General features: G+C 54.0%; 8 protein-coding genes across 8 annotated transcripts; 5 read left to right on the top strand and 3 right to left on the bottom strand.

Moving 5' to 3' along the window:
* Positions 1 to 658: 658 nt before the first annotated feature.
* On the top strand, positions 659 to 1,021 carry CLUP02_08230 (uncharacterized protein; the record flags this gene model as incomplete). Its single annotated transcript, XM_049287220.1, has 1 exon — positions 659 to 1,021. The coding sequence occupies one exon, from the start codon at positions 659 to 661 to the stop codon at positions 1,019 to 1,021; it is 363 nt and encodes a 120-aa protein (XP_049144363.1).
* Positions 1,022 to 1,880: 859 nt separating this feature from the next.
* On the top strand, positions 1,881 to 2,778 carry CLUP02_08231 (uncharacterized protein; the record flags this gene model as incomplete). Its single annotated transcript, XM_049287221.1, has 3 exons — positions 1,881 to 2,012; positions 2,141 to 2,521; positions 2,620 to 2,778. 3 exons carry the CDS (start codon positions 1,881 to 1,883, stop codon positions 2,776 to 2,778), a joined length of 672 nt encoding a protein of 223 aa, XP_049144364.1.
* Positions 2,779 to 4,320: 1,542 nt separating this feature from the next.
* CLUP02_08232 (WSC domain-containing protein) lies at positions 4,321 to 7,664 on the top strand (the record flags this gene model as incomplete). The annotated part of the gene is made up of 2 exons (XM_049287222.1): positions 4,321 to 6,505; positions 6,556 to 7,664. The coding sequence occupies 2 exons, from the start codon at positions 4,321 to 4,323 to the stop codon at positions 7,662 to 7,664; spliced, it is 3,294 nt and encodes a 1,097-aa protein (XP_049144365.1).
* Positions 7,665 to 8,366: 702 nt separating this feature from the next.
* CLUP02_08233 (uncharacterized protein) lies at positions 8,367 to 9,362 on the bottom strand (the record flags this gene model as incomplete). Its single annotated transcript, XM_049287223.1, has 5 exons — positions 8,367 to 8,573; positions 8,662 to 8,839; positions 8,970 to 9,061; positions 9,254 to 9,266; positions 9,316 to 9,362. The coding sequence occupies 5 exons, from the start codon at positions 9,360 to 9,362 to the stop codon at positions 8,367 to 8,369; spliced, it is 537 nt and encodes a 178-aa protein (XP_049144366.1).
* A 1,368-nt stretch (positions 9,363 to 10,730) lies between these two features.
* CLUP02_08234 (D-sorbose) lies at positions 10,731 to 12,562 on the top strand (the record flags this gene model as incomplete). Its single annotated transcript, XM_049287224.1, has 5 exons — positions 10,731 to 11,267; positions 11,346 to 11,407; positions 11,469 to 11,576; positions 11,654 to 11,811; positions 12,186 to 12,562. The coding sequence occupies 5 exons, from the start codon at positions 10,731 to 10,733 to the stop codon at positions 12,560 to 12,562; spliced, it is 1,242 nt and encodes a 413-aa protein (XP_049144367.1).
* CLUP02_08235 (uncharacterized protein) lies at positions 12,295 to 14,241 on the bottom strand (the record flags this gene model as incomplete). The annotated part of the gene is made up of 10 exons (XM_049287225.1): positions 12,295 to 12,374; positions 12,433 to 12,533; positions 12,602 to 12,632; positions 12,691 to 12,797; positions 12,846 to 13,061; positions 13,176 to 13,287; positions 13,371 to 13,676; positions 13,733 to 13,814; positions 13,883 to 13,973; positions 14,099 to 14,241. 10 exons carry the CDS (start codon positions 14,239 to 14,241, stop codon positions 12,295 to 12,297), a joined length of 1,269 nt encoding a protein of 422 aa, XP_049144368.1.
* A 547-nt stretch (positions 14,242 to 14,788) lies between these two features.
* On the top strand, positions 14,789 to 15,418 carry CLUP02_08236 (uncharacterized protein; the record flags this gene model as incomplete). The annotated part of the gene is made up of 3 exons (XM_049287226.1): positions 14,789 to 15,029; positions 15,093 to 15,133; positions 15,188 to 15,418. The coding sequence occupies 3 exons, from the start codon at positions 14,789 to 14,791 to the stop codon at positions 15,416 to 15,418; spliced, it is 513 nt and encodes a 170-aa protein (XP_049144369.1).
* A 32-nt stretch (positions 15,419 to 15,450) lies between these two features.
* Positions 15,451 to 21,422, bottom strand: CLUP02_08237 (uncharacterized protein; the record flags this gene model as incomplete). The annotated part of the gene is made up of 23 exons (XM_049287227.1): positions 15,451 to 15,569; positions 15,640 to 15,713; positions 15,773 to 15,802; positions 15,869 to 16,041; positions 16,145 to 16,219; positions 16,285 to 16,414; positions 16,476 to 16,560; positions 16,619 to 16,979; positions 17,051 to 17,375; positions 17,430 to 17,555; positions 17,653 to 17,811; positions 17,921 to 18,114; positions 18,182 to 18,358; positions 18,554 to 18,606; positions 18,657 to 18,858; positions 18,919 to 18,996; positions 19,086 to 19,185; positions 19,253 to 19,323; positions 19,389 to 20,302; positions 20,361 to 20,466; positions 20,501 to 20,754; positions 20,811 to 21,179; positions 21,218 to 21,422. The coding sequence occupies 23 exons, from the start codon at positions 21,420 to 21,422 to the stop codon at positions 15,451 to 15,453; spliced, it is 4,380 nt and encodes a 1,459-aa protein (XP_049144370.1).
* Positions 21,423 to 21,538: the final 116 nt, after the last annotated feature.

Raw genomic sequence — 21,538 nt, forward strand, 5'->3', positions numbered from 1 at the left:
CAGTGTATTCACCACACACACCAACACCCCCAAAGTTTGCAGCCAATTCACCCAATGACGGAGGACAGGCGTCAGGTTCTTGGTCCAGGGCGCTGTTTGCAGACGTTGATGACGGAGGCCGTTGTGGCTGAATGGGGGTTGTGGGCAAGTGGGCCCCGATGATGTCAGGCGTCTTGGAGGGACAGACGTCGCCGTGATTGGGCCGGAGCCAGAACGTATTCTCCACTTATTCTGTGCCGGAGGGCCGGCACGGCCACGGTAGTGGGGTCTTCTGTGGCTTTGGCGGGGCGAATGACTTATGGAAGGTGTGGGAAGGGATCGCTCGGTTTCCCAGGGGTCTTCCCATTTTACCTTTCGCTTTTGATGTGACTTGTGACTGAGAGTTTCCACTGCCCCCTAGCTTCCCATGCCAGGGTTGGCTTTACTTTTCATCGGCTCGCACGGGATAGCCCAGAGCCCAGACCCGTATGTTGACGTTGTAAAGGTGGTGTTCATGACTAAAAACCTACTGCGTACAGTAAGTAAGGTGTACCAAAAAGTCGTGGAGCCCTGGGATGCTTCATGTCCAAGACGGCTAGAGTTTAAGAACGGCAGAGTTTTTTCAGCTTTCCCGGGATCATCTCCCTTTGGACGGTTCTCGGAGCAGCTTCTCGGATTTATGACTGATTTCCCAGTGTCAATGTATCCATACTGGCAGACTGCGAGTGTTGCAAATGCCCACGTTCTGGACTTCTGTCACATCTGGAATAAACGTCTGCTCAACTTGAGACTGCGTTCAACCCCGCTGGATCCGGTTTTGGTTCTGTCTGTGTCTTGGTCTGGCCAGCTCATGCGTATACCTACCCAAAAGACATCCCTTAGTGTACATACTGTACGCGTCGCTCTAGTATGTCTCGGTTTAAAGGCCTGGTCCGGGCTGTTGAAGATCATTGGCGGGCCGGCACCCAATTGCAAGGGCGGTCCTACCTATGAGATAATTGATGATCAGCTATGCAACCACGGCACGTCTCCTCTCCGTTGAGTTTCGCGTAGAGTTTGTTCTTCCCGCTGCCAGGTTTTTTGTGGATTTGCACGGTTCTGGTCGTTTCCCCTGGTCATGTCAGGGTTTCCCCAGATCGTGGAAAAGCCCACCCGCCAGAAATTCAAGAGCACTCTTCTGTACGGAGTGCAGCTCGGACACAATCGCTGCATCGAAGAGATATGGGTGACTGGTAATTGTTCATCCAACTTGTATATAATAGCGCAGTCAGCGCTGTTCTCACAGTTACCGGTACTGTTTTTTCATCATCTCGGCGGTGGACTATTGGTCTTTTGGGACTAGGCGTCAAGTCGGCCTGTTGCTCTCAGTCCGGTCATATTATGTCATTGCCTGCTCTATCGACGCATTGTCTGACGGGTAGCGCCGAAGGCAATCATAGCGGCGGCTTTGAAGCTGTCGACGATCGGACGATTTCGACGGAAATTCGTGATGTCAGGTTCCAGTCAAGTGCCTCGGCCCGCGGAGAAAACTACCGGTAGAAAGAAGGACTACGTGACTTCCTTTTGGGCAAGAAGGGTTCGTCCGAGAAGTAGCCCAGGGCTTTCACTCGACAGCGGCGTTCCTCGCATCTAGACAAAACACCACAGTCGTCAACCTCGAGTGTAACTGGACAACAATCTTGGGTTGCAAAGAAACCGTAAAATCCCGAGACGAGACGCCGTTTGTGTTGGTGTAATGTCTTGCGGAATTGAATGCCTTCCGACTTTGGGCACTCCGGATCAGGCGCCTTCCGGGTAGGCTTCCGATGGGGCGTTCGGTGGGCTGCGGGTGGCTGTTCAAAGACTGTCGATGACTTTGCTGTTGCACTCGGCGAATTCCAGCCCTGCTATGGCTTCGGAAAATGTTTGGCCGTAGCATACCGGCGTTGGGTGAATGGGCGAAGGGTTTGATGGACGACAACGGCCCCGCTTTCCTGGCTGGCACCAAGGCTCCGGCACATGGTGTTCCGTACCGGGGCCCCGGTGTGGGGCCGGTTGATTACAATAGGTTCCTCTACCTTATCAACAGTGCCTGTCTGGGACTTTGGTGCCGTGGGTCCCCTCGGCGATGTTGGTTGTTCGGCGCCTTCCGACGTTTCTTGACCGCCAACCACCTTTGTAGAACCTATCGGGGGCATCAGCGAACCAGTCCCCGCCGGATGATGCTTCTCAACACGGTGTCGAGCCATATTCCGGATTGGCGGGCGCACAAGGTGGAACATCGGAAAGAGGTCTCTTCGAATCGAGCTCGTGGGCTGCCTCTAGCGCGGTGCGATTTGGCGGCTATTTTTCGCCGTTGGATTTTCTTTGTGAAGCCTATAATAGGTTGTTGTCTCGCATGGCCTGGCGTGTTTGGCTTTGTTCAGCCTTGCTACCGTTGGCCGAGCAGTCAGTCGGTAAAGTGCGGTGTGGGGATGGTATTCTTTGTCCCATCTTACCGTTAGGAAACCACAAACCGAATCACGACGCCGAGCAGGTGGGCAAACCGCGCGCTATCCTGGAGGTAATATGGTGCTCGGGTCGTGGAGAAGGGCTAGCTGGACAGTTTATTTCCCCCTTCCCACATTGCGGCGAAAAACGATAGTACGTTTCCACTAATAGCAGCCACAATTGGCCGCCATGACAACTCCAGCTCTCGCAATCTGGAGGATTCTTCAAGTACTTGTCCTTGCAAAGCCCGCTCCCAGCCCAAGTGGAGAAACCAAGCTGGGCAGACTTCAACATGGCAAGAGCGTCTTGGCAACTTTCGTGATGGGATGACAGCGGGAGGTGGGTTCCAGTATTGACAGGACAGGCGAGCAGAAATCGGCCTCCCTGACTCGAAGATATCTGGCGCGTTTCCAGAAATTGCGGGTTTCTGGTCCCCTTTCAAAGAGCTCCTCATGATCAGTCCCTGTACTAATGGCTGCTTACTTCTCGTGTGCTGTCAACGTCCAAAACAGTAAACATTGGTACGGATAGACACAATCAATTTGCCGTCGGAGCCGAATCTGCGAGGTATCGTCAGCCAAACTGTCAGTGTCCTGATTTGTTCTTCCGCACGAACCCCTCTCCGCTATCATCGAATCCCCGGATTGATAAAGATTATGCGCATGAGGTCGGGAGCATTACGCAAGCTGCAATACAAACAAGAGATGCATGCGTTCTGCAGCATCAGCTGGAGCGCCATGATTGACATGGCATCAATAGTTTGGCATCGGCAACGCAGGGCAGGGGCAAGGTTGCCACACCAAATATACGAACCGGAGGAGAAGTCAGGCTCGCGGCTCGTCGGCCTCGAAGTGCAAGAGTGCTTTGCCTGGCTGACTCGGCCTGCTGGGGCAATGCCGAGAAGGGGGCTTTCCCACCTCCCGAACATCACCAGGCCAAGACCACCACCCAAAATGTCGGGATGCAATTTACTGCTCGACGCACCATTGGGCCATTTCCCTCTCCAGAAAACCCTTTGAAGGGCATCTCGAAGAGTTGAACCAACCGATTAAGGTTAAGCAAAGTAAGCCGTGCTCAGGGGCAGGGGATCGTCACCCCGGCACCCCTGGTTTTGCGGCTGGCACCGACAGCAGCCACAAAATGCCCGCGGCCAATCACGACGGCCGCGTTGTCCAGTTTATCTTGATCCATCCAATGCGAGGTTGGCACTAAATCCAAAAGGGAAAGAGGGGTCCCAGCACCCTTGGCAATTTCTGCCAAAAATACGAAGAACTCACTCTCAATTTCTCACCCTTACCATCAATCTCACCCTCACCCTCACTCTCACTCTCACTTCAAGGGACCTTCACTAGTAGGGGATTTGCCTCCCATCCACCCGGGCCTCACTCACTCTTCCCAGGGCAAGATTTAGTTGTGCCGCCATTCTCTTTTGGCGCTACTCCGTACACCAAGCATACACGGAGACTACTTCCCTTGCTGGCGATAGAGCCCCTCCACAACAGCCTAGGCCTGCCCAGAGTACCTAGATCATCCGTCTCCTGCGGTCAGGTCGCCACGGTTCCGACGGCCGGCTCGTGTACGTTGGCAAAAAGTTGTTGCCGCATCTCTTTGTCTATTCCTTCGTGGTTCTGGTGTCGTTTCACACCATGTCTCTCATATCTAACGGCCATGGGCCACTATCTCATCTCTGTTTTCTCTCACCTCCCTCGCTTCGCCTTCTTCTTCTACATCCTTTACACTTTCTTTGGTCTATCTATGCCTTTATAGTGCTCTAATTCAAAGGTCAAGCCGTCACTATTACGGACGACCAAGTCACTCACTTGCACTACAATTTGTAATTCGGTTTCCTCGTAGTCGAGGTAGCATACCACCATGAAGGTAAACTCCTCCATACTGTTGAGCCTTCTTGGCTTGGCCTCACAGGCCCAGGCTGATCCGACCTGGCCCTCGGACATTGACGAGTTGGAAGAGATCATGTACCAGTCATTCAACTTCGGATCAAGGCACTTTGCCGACAACGTCTTCCCCTGCGCCAAGGAGGCAACGGGCACCGGCCGCCAGACTGCTGCAGAATGGCTGCGAACCGCTTTTCACGATATGGCACCGGCCAACGCGGGGGCAGGAGTTGGCGGGTTGGACGCATCAATACAATATGAGCTGTCGAGCACCGGCGAGAATACCGGTCCTGCTTTCTCGACAACTCTGACCTTTATGGGACATTACCTGACCCGCAAAAGCAGCATGTCGGACCTCATCGCTCTAGGAGTCTACACTTCCGTCCTGTCGTGCGGCGGTCCCTCAGTTGCAATCCGATCCGGCCGCATCGACGCAACCGTGAAAGGAGCCGCCGGCGTACCGCAGCCCAACGAAGTCATCCAAGTTTTCAAATCAAAATTCAATCGCATGGGATTCACGCCACAGGAGATGATTCAAGTCACAGCCTGCGGCCATACAATTGGCGGCGTCCACACGGCCGAGAATCCAACTATCGTTCCAGACGGCACAAATGCGAACGGCTCCGCACCCATGGATAGCTCAAATGGTGTCTTTGACAACAGAATTGTGACCGAATACCTAGACGGCACCACACGGAACCCACTCGTCATCAAGATGGGCACAGCTCGAGCCAGTAATTCCGATTTCACCGTCTTCAGCTCCGACCAGAACGCCACCGTGAAGGCCATGACCGACCTCGCAGTCTTCAAGTCTACCTGCAAGACCGTCTTTGAGAAGATGATCAACACCGTGCCATCTGGTGTTACTCTTGGCGATGCCATCGCACCCTACACCGTCAAACCGTCCCAGCTTCAGCTGTCGCTCACCTCGCCCACCATCATGACTCTTACAGGATACATTCGCGTCCGAACTACCGCTATCACAGGCATCTCGAGTCTGACGATCAATTACAAGAACCGAAGTGGTGGGTCTACCTGCGGGACCGGCTCCTGTGTTTTTACAATTACCATCTCGGGCATCTCAAAGGGCTTGGAAGACAGCTTCTCCTGGTATCCCATCAGGCAGGAGATCCCCGTCAGCACGGGCATCTCGTCCTTTACTGTGACGATCAACAAGAGCGATGGATCGAGCACATTGTTCAACAACAACGGCAACGGGTACCCGATCCAGGATGGCATCTTTCTCCAGACGTCCCAGAGCTGCCTGACGCAGAACTCCGGCGATGTTACACTGGTCGCCGCAGTCCGCAACGACCGCACGTCTCTTCCGGTCAAGGCAGAAATCTCTTACAAGACGGCGCGGACAAGCAGCGTGGTGCCGCTGCTGGGTAAGATGACCGTCGATATGGTCAAGGGCGACTGTGTAGGCAGCTACACCTTTTACAGTGTCACAACGAACATTCCCGGTGGCGTTAGTTTCGAGTCGACTTTTGACTTCATCAGCGGAGAGGGCGCGTCCGCCATGATTGACCCCTTCAAGAAGGCTGACCCTATTGGCGGGACATGTTCGAGCTGGACGGGAGGGTCTCCGACATGCGGCAGCGTCACAGTGTCGTCTTCCACGTCCAGCGCGGCCCCGACTGCTACGATTTCCCACCGACAGACTATGGGTGGCTATAAGCTCGTCTCCTGCTGGACCGAGGCTTCGGGTGGCCGAGCTCTCACCGGTGCCGCGTTCGCTTACGACGGCATGACCCTCAACAGCTGCATGGCAAACTGCACGGGATTCGACTACTGGGGCACCGAGTACGGACGCGAATGCTACTGCGGCAACTCTCTGGCTACGTCCAGTAGTTCTGCGCCCTTGGCCGACTGCAACATGCCATGCTCTGGTGATTCTACGCAATACTGCGGAGCCGGGAATCGTATTGAGTTGTATTCGACCACCGCCACCCGCACCAGCAGCTCCACGGCCGCTCCCACAGCTACTCTCGCACACATCAGCACCATCGGCAAGTATTCTCTCGTCGGCTGCCAGACGGAGGCCGATGGCGGTCGCGCCCTTACTGCTGCTCAGACTGCTGCGGACGACATGACTCTCGACAAGTGTGCTACTTTCTGCTCCGACTACACATTCTTTGGCACCGAGTATGGACGCGAGTGTAAGTGTTGAGTGCGTCTTGGGGCATGAATGAGAACTAACGCGAAGTAGGCTATTGCGGTAACAGTTTGGCGGCAACCAGCAAGACTGCGTCCCTGAGCGAGTGTAACATGAAGTGCGCCGGCAATTCGTACCAGTACTGTGGTGACGGCAATCGTTTGGAGCTGTACCAAGCCGGCAGTGCCTCGTCTACTTTGGCGTCGACGGTGGCTACTACGACCTCGAGCAGCACCTCGTCATCAAGCTCTATCAGTGTCTTGGTGGCGAGCGGGTCAACGTCTTCTACTCTGACGTCTGCTTCTGCTACTGCCAGCAGTTCTTCGATCTCGTCGCAGGTGTCTACTTCAAGTTCGAGCAGTATTGCATCTTCCAGCAGTTCTACGTCTTCTAGCAGCGTGGCATCCTCAACAAGTGTCACGTCCTCCTCAAGCACCTCATCGAGCATCGCATCGTCCTCCAGCAGCGCCGTAACTTCAGCGATAACCTCGCCCTCTGCCTCCAGCACCATCTCCACCTCAACAACTGCCTCCCCTACGCTGGCTCACAAGCCTACCATCTCGCCCTACACCCTGGTAGGCTGCTGGACAGAAGGCAACGGCGTCCGCGCTCTGAGCCAGAAGAACTACGCCTCCGGCGACAACATGACGCTCGAGTACTGCGCCTCGTACTGCTCAGACTATAAGTACTTCGGCACGGAATACAGCAGCGAATGCTACTGCGGCAACTCCCTCGCCTCCACCAGCGCTGCCGCGCCCCTGGCGGACTGCAGCATGACCTGCTCCGGCAACAAGTACGAGTACTGCGGCGGCGGCAACCGCCTGACGCTCTACCAGTCCGACAAACAGGTGACGGGGCCCAGCCAGCCCGCCACGGCCGGGGTCTACGCTTTCCTCGGCTGCCGCACCGAGCCCGCGCAGGGCGGACGCGCTCTGGATGCCAAGGCTACGGCCAGCAGCGACAAGATGACCAACGAGGCGTGCGCGGCGTTCTGCGATGGGTATAGCTACTTTGGCACGGAGTACGGCGGCGAGTGCTATTGCGGTAATGCCCTGCCGACGACGTCGCTTGATGCCCCGTTGAGCGATTGCAGTATGTTGTGTACTGGCTCTAGCACAGAGTACTGCGGTAACGGCAACCGTTTGTCAGTATATAAGAAGTGAGAGCGGTGTAGTGATGCGGATGGGTTTGGGCATCAGACCCGGCGCATGTAGTTATGCCGATACATTCGGCATCGACGAGATTGGAGATATGATACCTTTTTGGTCAAGAATTTCGGCCATTTATATAAAATTATAATGCATGTTACTCTCTTTGCTTTTAGGTCGAATGAACCATTTGTAGATTACCTAGACTAGGGATGAACCAATTCTCCTTCTCGGCTGGCGAGAAATGTGACATCCACATGCTGTCAGTGTGCAATCCGCTCAACTCTTGCGGATCATCATTGCCAAGGAACATAGTCAGGTATTAAACTCATAGTAGATTAAAGGCCTGGGTCAACTCTTTAATCATTTCATCTACTTGAGGGTATCCTATCCTTACGCGTTATCGTCGGTGGGAAAATTCTAAAGTTTGCTTACAGTCGGCAATGTCATGCATGACGTCTTCACCGCTATTGGTCCTTCAAAAGTTGACCTTGGTCAGTCCTCTTTAGGGTGAAAGCGTTGAGTACCTCAATTGTAGATCCCGTTCAGGTTATCCAGGACGTTCGCCTTTCTGTTGCCTCCATCGCCCACGTCCTCGTCTTGTCCTCACCTACCGAAGAGCTGCCTTCTTCCTTCCTTCTGTCGTCGCTATTAAGACAGGCACTTATCGCCAAGACGATGAAGACAGGCTAGCTGTCTTCAGGGGGGGTTCAGGGCTCACGTCAAGTAGACTGGGGATACAACATTGTATAAGAAAGAGATGACATCTGACAACTCATATTCACTGACAAATCGGAAGCAGTGATCTGATTTTGTCTGACTACAATGCTCCAGCCAACTATCAAGAGAGAAGAAAGACAGGAATTCGCTCATTTCGGCAAAGACAAAAAAGTGTAGGTACGTTTTGGGGACAGCATGCTCATTCTACACAAAAGCAACTTCAATGTGGCTAAACTACTCTTGTTCCACGACGATATCTTGAAGTGCTGATAGGTCCAAGATTTGAAGATACGTAGTAGCCGCAGCCTTCCATAAAGCAAGAAGAACCGTAGTTCAGGAAAACCTCGCAGCGCAGCTCCCTCCCAGACGGAACTCGCTCTTGTGTTTCTTTTCTCTTCTGTGAAGATTCCATATACGATTTCTCGTCTCGGGAAACCTTGTTGCGAGGGTGGGCCTGGTGGCCGCGAACCCTGCCAGGCAGGAGCAATGTTGAGAGCATGGATAGGAGCGAGCTCTCTATCATACAGTTCATCTTGTAACGGATTTCAGATATGACTCGCTGGTTATTGTATCCCCTCGTGACTTAGATCTTGCCGTTACATGCTGTTCTCTTTCAGAGGGACGCCTAGTTGGATGACTTGACGTAGATGTAAATGTCCCGGGAACTTCACTCGCAATTTGAAACCATCAATCTAGTCTGTGTATCTAATACATTATGTTTCAGTTAACTTGAACGAACGTCACTCAGGCTAATAAGAGAAAATTATACAAATCTCAAGATGGCCGACGGGTATTATCATGGTCAGCTGAGCCAGGCAAACGAATTCGTAACGTTTGGTATCTTGGAGATATCTTGACCTCGATATCAACAACACCGACATCACCTTGAGATTGAAGCTAGTATGACGCAAATTAGTTCTTTCTGGCCGATGATCTAGATGCTCACATCAGACCTTCAATCTGTATCAAAGCATGATCGTTTGTGATTTTCATCGCGAGCTGTTATGTCATCCAGACTGACCATGTCTGAACGAAGTTGAACGTCCAGAACACAGACAGGCGATCGTCTCGCGAGAGGAGAAGCCTCATTGCAGTTAAATAAGCTTCAATACAGTGCGTCAGTTGAAACGAAGGACACAGCAGCAATAATCTGACAGCCAACGCATCGGAAACCTTCAACATATTAATTTTGACGCTGTTGCCTGGTCTCTCGTCCACAAGCGAACACGCAATTCATCTACCACCGAACAACTTGTAAATGAATATAAGGAACGCTTCTAGAAACAATGAAGACTGACAAGACTGCCTCGACTGGACAGAATTGTTTGGGTGTACAGGAAAGACGGCAGAAGGGGCCAGGGGAGAGCTGACTTCAACTCCAGGAGATCAAATCTATTAGATGGTCGCTCTATTAAATAGATAACAGACCATGCTGTCTCTGCTATACGCACAAGAACAAATGTGGCAGCGCAAGAAATTCCGCGATGGTCTTAAAGATGTAAACGGCGAATCATTGTCGTCGACGATCTACCATTCTCGTAACTCTAGCCTAATATAACCGACCAACGCTGTAAATGCGTTTATGACTCATCAATAAAAGACGACGAGAATCAGACAATGAAGACCTGGCAGAATCAATGGAGTCTAGCGAGCAACACGCAAAGGCCGTTGAAGCGAGCATCCGAATAACATCCCGCCCTGCACATACGCCTTGACGGACATCGTCAGGAGAGTCCACGGCTTCGTCCATCACTTTGAGCAACCCCTCGGAAGATCTAGATTCCAAGAACCACGTCCACACAGTTGAGAGGAGTATAGAGGATGGTCAAAAAGAATCGGGTTCTCGTCGCTGCAAGTCACAAGGGCGTTGAGCAACAGGAATATTGCATTATCGCGACATTGTAGGCGCTAAAAAGATTAGCCGACTAGCCGTATCGTTTTTGGGGCCAAGCGTCTGTCGAAAACACTATCTTCATCGACCAAAAGGACATTCAGCCAGCGGCATCTGATGCAATCGTCATCGCAAGGCATCTCGTGCATCACGTACCGTACACACCTGGTCGCATTTACGATTCAGTTTGGAGGTGATTACGATGCGCACAAGAACGTCTACGACAGCCGGCATTTACTTGTAACACAATAACTCTCACGTCACATCACAGCATGAAGCATCTCATCCTCGTCGGGGCGTGCTACGTCGACACAGTCCTCAGGCAAGGCTCTCATCCCGCCCACTGATCAAGACTGGGGCTTTTCTACTCACACCCCTTCTTCTCAAGCGTACCTCACTTCCCCGAAGAGGACCTGAAGCTACGAGCTACGAGCATCCGCGTACGCAGGGGCGGCAACTGCCCTAACACAATGGAAGTCCTCCAGCAACTCCTCCGCGCAGAGCACCTACCGCATTCACAAACCGAGCCCCTGACGATGCACCTCGTCTCGCCCCTGCCGGAACGTCAATCCCAGGCGACGGCGCAGATCATGGCCTCGTTCCCGCCAGCGCCAGATACCACCGCCGTCGCCGCCGCCAACGCCGCGGAGATCACATTTGATCACTGCCTATTCCGCAAAGGCCACCACGCGCCGGCGAGCAGTTACATCTTCCGCAGCGAGGCAACCGGCAGCCGGACAATCGTAAACCACAATGACCTGCCCGACATGACGACGGACGAGTTCCTCAACGTCGTCGAGGCGTTCCGCGGCAAAGGCGGCCGGACGTGGTGGCACTTTGAGGGACGGGTTCCGGAGACGACACTCAGCTGCATTCTGGCCCTTCGGCGGGCCCTGGGCGACGACGTGGTGACGGTCAGCGTCGAAGTCGAAAGGCCGGGCAGGGCGGGGTTGAGAGAGCTCGCTGCTGAGGCGGACGTGGTTTTCTACTCCAAGAGCTGGGCCGAGGTGCGTCACGTTCGTTCTTGGATATCGGCGTACGCCAGTCACAGCAGTGTGCGGTGCATACTGACAGGACTGGCATAGGCCTGCGGGTATACGTCCGCTGATGATTGTCTAAGGGAAGAGTCGCTGTCGTTACCGCGGACGTGAGTTCGGTCAAGAGGTGTCTACCGGTACGCAACGCGTTTCTTGCTGACTGCAGAATAGGTCGTTGGCTATGGTTACGTGGGGTGCTGAGGGAGCATGTTGCATATCACCCAAGGACCGGCAGCTGGTCAAAAGCCCTGTCGAGACGCCGGTGAAGCAGGTCGTCGAGTAAGCTTCGCCATACCACTACTCAATACTCAACCCTCTTCTTGGCGCGCGATACTAATAAGTTTGGGGGGGAACAGCTCGGTAGGGGCGGGGGACACCTTCGTTGCGGGCATGCTGTACGGACTGATCTGCCAGGCCGACGCTTGGGACGTAACGCACAGTTTGGACTTCGCGGTTGCACTCGCCACACTCAAAGTCCAGCGAGAGGGGTTTGGTGGACTGGGAGACGATATTCGTAAGAATACGCAAAGGTCGCGCTGACGGTGGGCCATCCGTCAGGCGTTGAAACTGTCGCCGTGGGCACTCCGGGTCGTGGCCCCGTGTCCCCCCGGTGCCGTAGATGGATGCTTCGGCGGGTGGGGCGACTGTCCGCCAATCGTCAGGTAAGCCAGGCCAAGAGGCCGTATTTTGCCCGCCAGCGGACCGATGGAGCACCCGTCGGTGGTCGCGCCTGTTCCGAAGCTGTGCGAGAGTGAAATGTTGTAAGACCCTCTATGGCTCTGTGGGGATCAAGAGGCGGTGTACATGGTTGGCAAGGCTCAAGCGAGGAGGCAACCTGTTACGAGGGAGGGGACTCGGCAGTACACTAATAGTTGGACATCCGCAAAGGCCAGGACGCGTTGGCGGCGCTCGTTGTTATTAGTGGAGGGGTGACAGGCCGGGCCAACATGCATTCATGCGCCGCCGATGCTTTGATGCAGCTTGAAGATGGTGCACCTCACACGGGGCCTGCGACGGCGAACAAGGCTGCATGTGGCCTGCTGCAGCTGATAGTGGCATACCGCATGGCCCCCAGACCTAATCGGAGACTACTGCGCAAGCAAAAACGGGGAGAAGTAATTTGGGCCGTTGCTACAGTACCTCTGTGTGTACGTCCTCACATGCCGGCCAGCGAAGTTTGTCGCGAGAATTTCGTCCCCTTCATATGGATCTACTGCAGCGAGACCGTGTGGGTGACTGAATATACATACAGATGGGCCAAGTGACCTTGTAGGGGAAGAGGGCTGGGGATAGAGAATTGTCACATTTCTCGTAATTCGGTTGCGGAGCCAGAGCCTGGAAATGAGGCAGAGAAGAAGAAAAAAAACTCTTCCCACGACGTTGGACCTCTCACGAGAGAGAATGAATAGGCGATGGTTGATACAGCGAGTGGGGACCACGGCCTGTTTGTCGATCTGCGGCGATTCAAGAGCCTGGTTTGTTGTGCTCTTCCTGAAGTTCCTCGAAAGTAGTCAGTGGAGCCGGGTCTATTTCCTCGTGTTCCCATACCACGGGTCTCGAGAAGAGATGGGAAAGTCGAAGTATCCGTAGTAGAGTGTGGCCGGGTTCGTACGGATGCACAACGCATATGGCCCCGAGTCTCCGTTGTTTGATCCTAACATTGTGGTGCCGAATGGTGCCGTACGGGAGTCAACATCGACGGCGGGACTGCAAATCTTTGCGGTCGTCACGGTCAACAAATCATGACGTTCCCTTTCTTGCAGGCTCGACGACTCAAGTGCGTCGGGCGGGGTCGGTCCATCCCATCATCATCATCAAGCTTGGCCTGCGCCTATCTTATCTTCGCTCCTTAGCTACGGCGAAAATGTTCTCGAGCACCCAAAGGTGACGGACTGCTGCAACTTTTGCTTCGTTCTGGGAATGTTGGCGTTGATACGTGGATTGGGGTGCCGAGTAAAACTTCGAGTACCTCGGGAGATGCAGAGAAATGCTGACGAGGGTGGATTACAGTCAGGCGTTGTAGTAAAGTTACTCGCGAGCGAGTCCGCATTTCTTAGACCAGTGGCCCCTGACGGGAGGAAGCGGATTTGTCTGGATGTTCGTTCGTTTGACAGCTTTGGGATGAAGTTGAGCGGGCGGTGGGCGGTGCCTGGTGGCAAAACCTTGGATCGTCCAGAATGATGTAGCGATTTCCGCCCACAGACCAACGGTAGCAGGGGCTTTTGCCGACTTTGAGACCACGGTACCAGAGACTGGGAGCAGGGACAGGCGTTCTGGCACAGTCAGGCTTCTGCAGCTTCAGAAATAAGCCCGCTGAGCCCGACGGAGCTGAGCAGTCGAAAGCTCCTGTGACCGCATCTGTAAGACCGGGCAGACAGCCTGCGGGTCGCCTTTCTCAGGGGTTGGTTGTGCTGTGTAGGGGGGAAACATCGCACCACTGTTCCCATTCTCAAGGGTAGAGTAAAGCAAGCACTGCATGGCAGATTGTCTGACCGAGGGGCCGAAGGGGGCGTCCCTCTAATCGACGTCGGATATGTGGTCAAGGACGGGCTTACTTACAGAATGGTAGGTAATACCAAGGAGACCAACAGGGACATGCGGATACCTAGCGGAAGAAGGAAAGTAAAGATACTGTATCCATATAGTCGGATGGAACGCAAAAATGATACTGGCACACTGGATCATCAGTCAGCCATCCTGGCCGCGACTGCTTGCGAATGCTGTGCGACAAGGGCTAGATGACTGGGTAGTGAGTACATACTAATTATGATAGCTTCCAAAAGCTTCGTCGATCGAAGGACGCCCGCTTGTGCTCGGTGGTTGTAGCAATGGTAGCGAGCGGAGGAGCACGGCGGCGCGGGTTGTGTCGCAAAGCTAGTGGCAGCAAATATGAGCGTTGGTCACAGCTAGTGAGTTGTATCCGTAACAGCCTCATGTCGACCATTCTTGCATGTCTCGTGGGACGAAAAGAAACCCCGGCTGGCAAGCGGGGATGAGCGAAGATGTGGGGGCGAAGGACGGTTAGTAAATAATGGGACTGTCCGTCTATGGCGTCTTCAATCTCTGTTGGCGTGCCTGGCACTGGGAAGAAGGGGTGTGAAGTGTGGAACATCGGTAAGTTGAGCTTGAACCGGGGCAGGGGGGGGGTGGCACCAAGCCAGTCGAAGGGGAAAGGAATCGTCAGGGTAGCATTGGACAGCGGTAGTCATGGCGGTGATGGCTGGCTCAATCAGCGGCGGCGGCAACCGGTAAGGGTGAGACTGATCTTGTTAGCGTATGGAAGGGGTGGTGAAGACTGAAAAGGGCAGAAAACCAAAATCTTTCACTGCCTCATCCTCATCGACGTTACGTGCCCACACCCCTCCTTTTCATCCAAGCCATCTCTCCTCCTTAGCCCGCATTTAACTTGCTGAGATCGGCGAGGTCTCTACCTACGTGCGGATAGGCACGCACGCAGGAAACCAAAAGCACACTATCCGTAGTTTGCTGTTATGTCGAGTAGCGGGTACGTATCGCTTCTGCTTCGAAACCCTATGTTTGCTGGTCGGATCCAGGTACTGGGTACCTCTCAACAGGTGGTGCCACCTCTACAAATAGATGCAGCCAATGCTTCAACTCTTCAAGCATATCTCATCGTGACTTTCTGCGCCCGGCTCACAGGAACCGCCTCTCGTGCTATGACGAGTCATGATCTGCATCGCAAAGTTATTGAGCAGCCATATCTTCTGTCCGGTTGCTTTGATCCAGATCATAAGATCCGGTCCTCACTTGCCTAGAATGACTGTCAGCGTCCAGCTTTGAGGCCAGGTGCTCATGGCTTTGCTCTCGCAAGTCTCGTGAGCTTGGCTTACTTTCGATGTATCGATATACGGAGTACCCAATGCCCATAGCCTCGCTCGCGTAGCATTACCGGTATGGTATGCCGACCGTCCGCATGCTTCCTCTGTCCAAGTATCAGAATGCTGAAGCTCCGGTCAGTCATTATGGGACTGAACGACGAGTCTTCTGCAAGAGAACAGAGGATATACCGGAGAGAGTCCGGCAGCCAGATCATCCCCGGTCCCAGCCGCTCCACCGTGAAGAACGCCTTGATTGCCATTACCTGGTCAGACAGCCGCTAAAATCGCAAAGGGTGCTGGGCCCATGGCACTGGTTAAAGAGTGGCACCGGCCGGATACTTTTGCCCATCTCCAAGCCAGGCCCGCTGGGCTACGCTAGGCGACTGACGCTGTCCTCTGTCTGACAAGGGACTCATCATCTTTGAGCCAATCCCTGGCATCTTTCAGCACGTTGGAATCTCTAGGGCCGGGACTAGGGCCGGGATCCTAGCTCGCTGGATGACAAGCCATGGCCATATCATGGCCCATGTCTAGAATTGTGTGTGCGTGTATGTGCTGGTTCCCGCATTCGGTCGGACTAAATCGTCATGGGCAGCTGCAATTGCCGCCGCGTGGTGTGGTAAAGGTAAACAGCACCTTTGTACGTATTCCGTACCCGGATTCTTGCTGAGTCGTTCAAGTGAGAGGTCTTGAGTCTCTGTGTATTCTTTAGGCTGATGAGACGTACTGCACTTCCGCCAGGTAGCCGAGAGGTATATACAGTTATTCATACTCACGCGAACCGAATCACCTGGGGCAGTGTGAATGCCTATCTGGAATTCTGAACCCGAAAAATGCTCAATGAAGTAGATGGCCGTGGATGGCGCCGTCTCGCCCCGTTGTATCGTCCCGATGGTCGGTGCTTTCTGTCAAGTTCCCCCATCCATGCAAGACGCCCAATCAGTCTTCAGGAGGTTCTCTTGGTGGCCCGCGCGTGAACAGTTGATCATCTAGTGGGACTGATCTTACCAGGGCTGGTTCAAGGGTTAGCGGATTCTTGGTCGACAACCTCGAAGTGACCTTGGGAAGCCTGTTATCCCTGCCCTGTTTCATTTTCATCTTTGGCAGACCATAAGATGGACTGCACGCTAGTATGTATACAGCCAGACCCACCAAAGTCGACCCCTGAGATCCCTGACTTCTTGAGCCTGGCTAGCTGGCATGACAGCTTTGCGCATTAAAGTGTTTTTGTCGGTAGGCCCCGGTTTCACCGAGGCCCTGACTGCTCTGCCCTGCCGCCTGGTTCTGTTCATCAAAGAATGCTAAACAGGACACAGTTAGCACACCACCCCTTGAGCACAAACGGCCGAGCGTCACCCGGGCTTTATTTAGCTCGAGGATGATATTGTCCCCATAGAACCTTGGAAGTCCGAAAGGTCTCGTTGCTAGCAATAAACACGTCAGTGATTTGCGGCTGTTATTAGTTTGTCGCGGACCCCATACTTGGTGGTAACCTGGAGCTTAACGCCCCGTTTTGTGCAACATGCGGGTCGTAGTCACCTGGCAGGAATTGCTCTGCGCCGTCTTCACTGATTTCTTCCAACCCAAAGCTGTCTTCGTATTCGACGTGAAAGCCTGATGACTTATGGAAGAAGAGGAGGCACCCCTCATGGCGTCGTCCGCCATGCCAGAGATACCCCTGGCCCTGTATCCGTACAATACGTTTTATCTTGGGTTGATAAGACTTAGAGGATCGAAGCAGTGTGTATTGAAATAGCTTAGGTCGGCAGTGAAGTTGGGGCATCAGACGTGAGCGTTCAAGATCGATCAGATACCAGCGGAGTTGACCATGCGTGCGTGCTTTCTTGTCTGGTTCACATCCGGATCAAATACCTAGGTAGACGGCCCAGCACCGGGTCTTCGTATGTAGTGTACATACGGATAATGCATTGGGCGGGGGTCAAGGCTCGTCAATCGTGCGCGATTAAGGAAAATTGCATGCTGATCATCTCGTGGAAGCAAGTTTGGCTTTTGTCTATCCAGCCACGCCCCTAAGTGACCTGGTGCACGAAACCAAATATGGTCGAACAGACTTCCGCCGACTGACAAGGAGTAGGATCGCTGGCCTTCAGTATCCTTACGTACTTGGTCCCGGTACATGATGCGCAGGTAAGGAGAGACGGCTGCTGTCCGAAGGGCACCGACCTCCTCGAGAAATCGGGAGACCTCTGGTATCAAGGAAGCGTATCCGTGTCGTCGTCTTAAATCGAGAGAGCTTCAATCAGCCACGCGTCCTTGTGGCGCGGGTGGGCACAGCACAGAGCTGACAGCCATAATTCTAGCAACCCCGAGAATGTGGCTGGGAAAGTGAGCCTGCCTTATCTTGATCACCGCTTCGTATTGGTGCATGAGCGAGAACGTGACGGCGAGGATTTCCAACCTTCGTTAAGTCGTCAACTGAAAGGCGGCGGTGAAAGGGACGAAGCGTGCCCGTATGTGAACGCTTGAAAGGGAATGTGGGCTATGAGTTGTGATACCTACGGATAGTCAGTATCGAACCATCGACGGAGACGCGGGAAACAAATCGGCGTAAGCCCGACTCGGTCGAGTCTTTGGCAAAGTGCACTGTTGATGCGCAGTGTTGGGCGGAAGATGATGAGTCGGTGACAAGACACGCCGATGCTGGAGGACAACTTCTGTGACAAGTCTAAGTGGCACACGGATCGTAGCCGTGTGATCCGGCCATTGGGAATGGCAGGGCTCAATGGCTCAGACTTTGAAAAGGTCTCGCCTGGCTGTGATCACCCTTGAATAACACGGTAGTGTGCTCCATACTGTGTTGGGCCTGGGACGTTGGTAGGATGAAGGCGCAGACGTACTGTGTATGTAGCCAGATAGGTAGATGAGTCGAAAGTCTTGGCCAATGTGGCTTCCAACGATGAGGTGGTAGGCCCAGGGTGTCTAAGTGAGTGATATATTCCACTGAAGATCATGCTGTCCTAGGCAGGCCGCAGGCGCATGTGCGCAGAAAGTATTGCATTAGGTTTCAAGGTCTCCAGGGCCCACGGCATAACCCTTATGAAGTTTGTGAAGCGAGGGAATCAGTGACCAGCCGGACGTCAGCAGCGGAATGTTGGCAGTAGCGCTTTGGGTATATCCGTTTGGATTGAGAGACATGTATAGGTGCAGTTTGTACTTGGCGGCATACAAGCTAATTCTGATTAGCCGTCTCCGCGCAGACGTCTACCGGTATCTCAGTGGTGCAGGGATGTCGCTTCAGCAGGGCTCGCCTTGCTGATCTGAAAAGTTGGCTGACACTAGACTACTAGCCTTCGGATGGGCATATAAGGTAGAGGATACTTGCTCACTGCTTACAGGGTAAGCCAAGTGACAGGGACTTGTGACCGCGAGGCTATTCTGTTACGAAGGAAATCCAACGATGAAAGCGAGCGAGGCGACAACGAGGTCACGTGCGCAGTGTCTCGTGTGTTCTTGTGTGCGTGTGTGCTTCGCGAGTTCACGGGTCCCATCTCACACAGACCGCCGTGCTTGGGTGAATCCAGGGCGGCTAGACCCAGAATCCCAGACCATCTTTTGTATGTATCCCGCAGAAGAATGGAAAACCTAGATGCGTATGCAGGCTGCAAGGTGCGGCCTGAGTGCACGCTGCAGCAGTGCAGCACTTGCAGCCGCAGGACACGAAGAAGGCGGAGACCCTCAGTCAACCCCGGCCCCCTCCCGTTCTAAATTCTGATATTCCGATGAGACTTATTAGCACTCAAACACCCCAAACGCTGTTGGACCAGTCCTGTTGAAAGCCTAACAATCGGCAGGCTTGCGCGCTCCCCGGTGTTGTTGCCGCTTGATGCGCCGGCTGGAGTCTGGAGAGCGTGTCAGGGATACGTGTTGGCGGACTGTGGCACCCTGACAAAAAACCGAGACTAGAGTAGTCCATGTGCATACTTCGTACGAATACACAGCAGAAATCAGGAGGGTCCAAACCGGACGCATATCTATATGCATCTGCGGTAATCATGGCGGAGGAAATGCATACCTCCAGCGTAACCGGGCTGCAAGCAGTCAAGTGGAGAGAAGCGAGTTGATTCGGGTCGGCACGGCCATGATAGGCATACGTACGGGACGCATGTTGTGAAAGATATTTGCACGAATGTCAGGGCTACTCCTGCCGTGTCAGTCCTCAAGGGTTGCTGATCGAAAAACAAACATGGTTTCACCAAAGGATGAGGAGTGTAGGTAGGTTAGATGTACGGACGTCGCTGGCAATCCAGCAAGCACTTACTTCGTACACTGTCAACCACCGCCAATGTGCTAATGTGTCCGTAGTGGTGTAGCACCCCAAAGTACGGCCCAATACACGCCGAGGTGATTGCCCGATGGCTATGCCTAAAGTGAGACTGGAGTAAAGGGCGCCAGCCGCCAGGCGGACACTCATAGCTGGTGGATTTGGCGGCTTGCCTGGAAAATTGGCAATGATGAGCAACAGAATGACTAAATAGACCAGTCCAGGCCGCCACTCCTGGAGGGAGCCCCTCGCGTCCGCTGTCCAAGTGGGTTTCCTGCTGGTCAGTGGTGAGAGGAATGCGAGCGTGAAATGGACGCCTGTCCTGTAGGGTCTGTACCCACCGCGCCACAGTTCCGTATATCCGTACGTATTTCCTGGGTTGCGTTGGCCGAGGTGGCCCAGCGGAACAAGACGACAAAAGTTGACGGCGGCGAGGGATTCCACGACAGGAAGGCCGCAGGCGCACAGAGAAGGTGAGACAAAGAAACCACAGGTGGACGTCAGACGTTGTAACGATCGAGGGGAACTCCATGCTGTTGCCGCACGAGATTGGAGCAAGGCGAGGGAGCGAATGAGCGGACGCAAGCCAACGAGTCTTGCTGATCCATACCTACCAACGTGGTACCTTGGCCTGGAGTCCTTGTCAGTGCCTGTGCTTTGATGGTTGATGCGATTCAGCGCTTGCCGGGTAGTCCAGAGCAGGCTTTGGGTGGAATGGCATCTGCGGAAGCTGATCTCTAACCGCTGGACGTCCAAAGTGAGGAGTGACGTGGAAATTGGTCCTGGGGATTCGGGGAGTATCAGGGTGGCACGGTGGCAGGGCTTCTCCACCGATTGTAGCCACCGCTTTATCGATACCGTGGTTTCCCTGACCATAATCTTCTCTCGTGGAGCGGACAAGACCCCTCGATCTCGGATCACCTGCGGCCTGTCCACTTCAACCTTCTCGAAGCTGTCTGGGAACAGGGACTGGTGGGAACCCAAGAGCCAGAGCGGCTGCCAAAGCCTTGGGGTGCAATGTCCGGAAGTTGCCTGGCTTGTCCAGCAACTAGAAAAGGTGTGAGGTACTTCGTAGTGCGCACCATCATAGACGAGCAGACTGCAATCGACTCGTTGGGCCAACTGGACCGCATTTCTCGCACAGCCCGTGGTAATGCCCAGTTTGTGCCTGGCACCCGGCGCTCTCGTCCATGAGCTTGCCGGTGGTTATCCGGGTCTTTAGAAGACTTGGTTATTTGTTTCCAGATCGTGATGTACGAATAGGGTCGGCATGGCAATTCTGGCCTTCTGGTCGGCAGGCATTCTCGAGTGTGACCTCTGAAGTCTCGGAGCAAGGCTGGCCTCAAAAATTAGCAATGGCGAGTAAAACACCAATGGCTTGGCCCATCAGACCTTGAATGCGCGTCCATGTCATACGTCCGGACATCTTCAGATGGGAGGGAACGGCCTGAAGCACAGCCGCGGATGGAGGAGCTTGCTTGCTAGTCTTTCGGGGCGGGGCGTGAGGGGAGATCGGCTGGGGCCCATTTCTCAACTTCCCAGGGCAGCAGTCATGGGCTCGAGACACCGTGCCTGATACCACAGGAGACCTAGCCAAGGTGGAACAAGAGCTCGCTTCACAGGCCGTCGGCTTGCTCAAGGCTCCAAATGCCACCGATATTGACCCAGTATTGGCGTCCACACACACCGCAAGGGGCGCGACATCCCCGTGCCCCCCTTCTAAAAGGAAGCTCATACCCCTAGAAGGAAGGGTAGGCCGGCCTGGGGGTGTTGTCGGTGAGACTGGGTACCGGACGTACTGGCGTAGACAGGGGCAGAAGAAGCGCTGAAAGTTGGAACATGGCCTGGAGAAAAAAGATTACCGGCCTCCGCAGTAGAGACTGGGTAATGGGGTGCTGAGAAATGTGGTGGTGCATGGGTCCAAACTCTCCAATCGCGGGCTCGCCTCAGATGACGGGCGTCTCCATCTGTGGCATGGGCCATGGATAGACAAGTGACGGGCATGCAGATTGTTGGTGTGCGGTGGTGTAGGTATCCGTACAGACATAGTTAGTGGTACGTGGTGGTGCCGAGTTACGTTAGCTGAAGTCTCTCTCGTTGGAACTTGGAGTCGACAAGCT

This window comes from Colletotrichum lupini, chromosome 4 (assembly GCF_023278565.1).
Source record: "Colletotrichum lupini chromosome 4, complete sequence".
NCBI lineage: Eukaryota > Fungi > Ascomycota > Sordariomycetes > Glomerellales > Glomerellaceae > Colletotrichum > Colletotrichum lupini.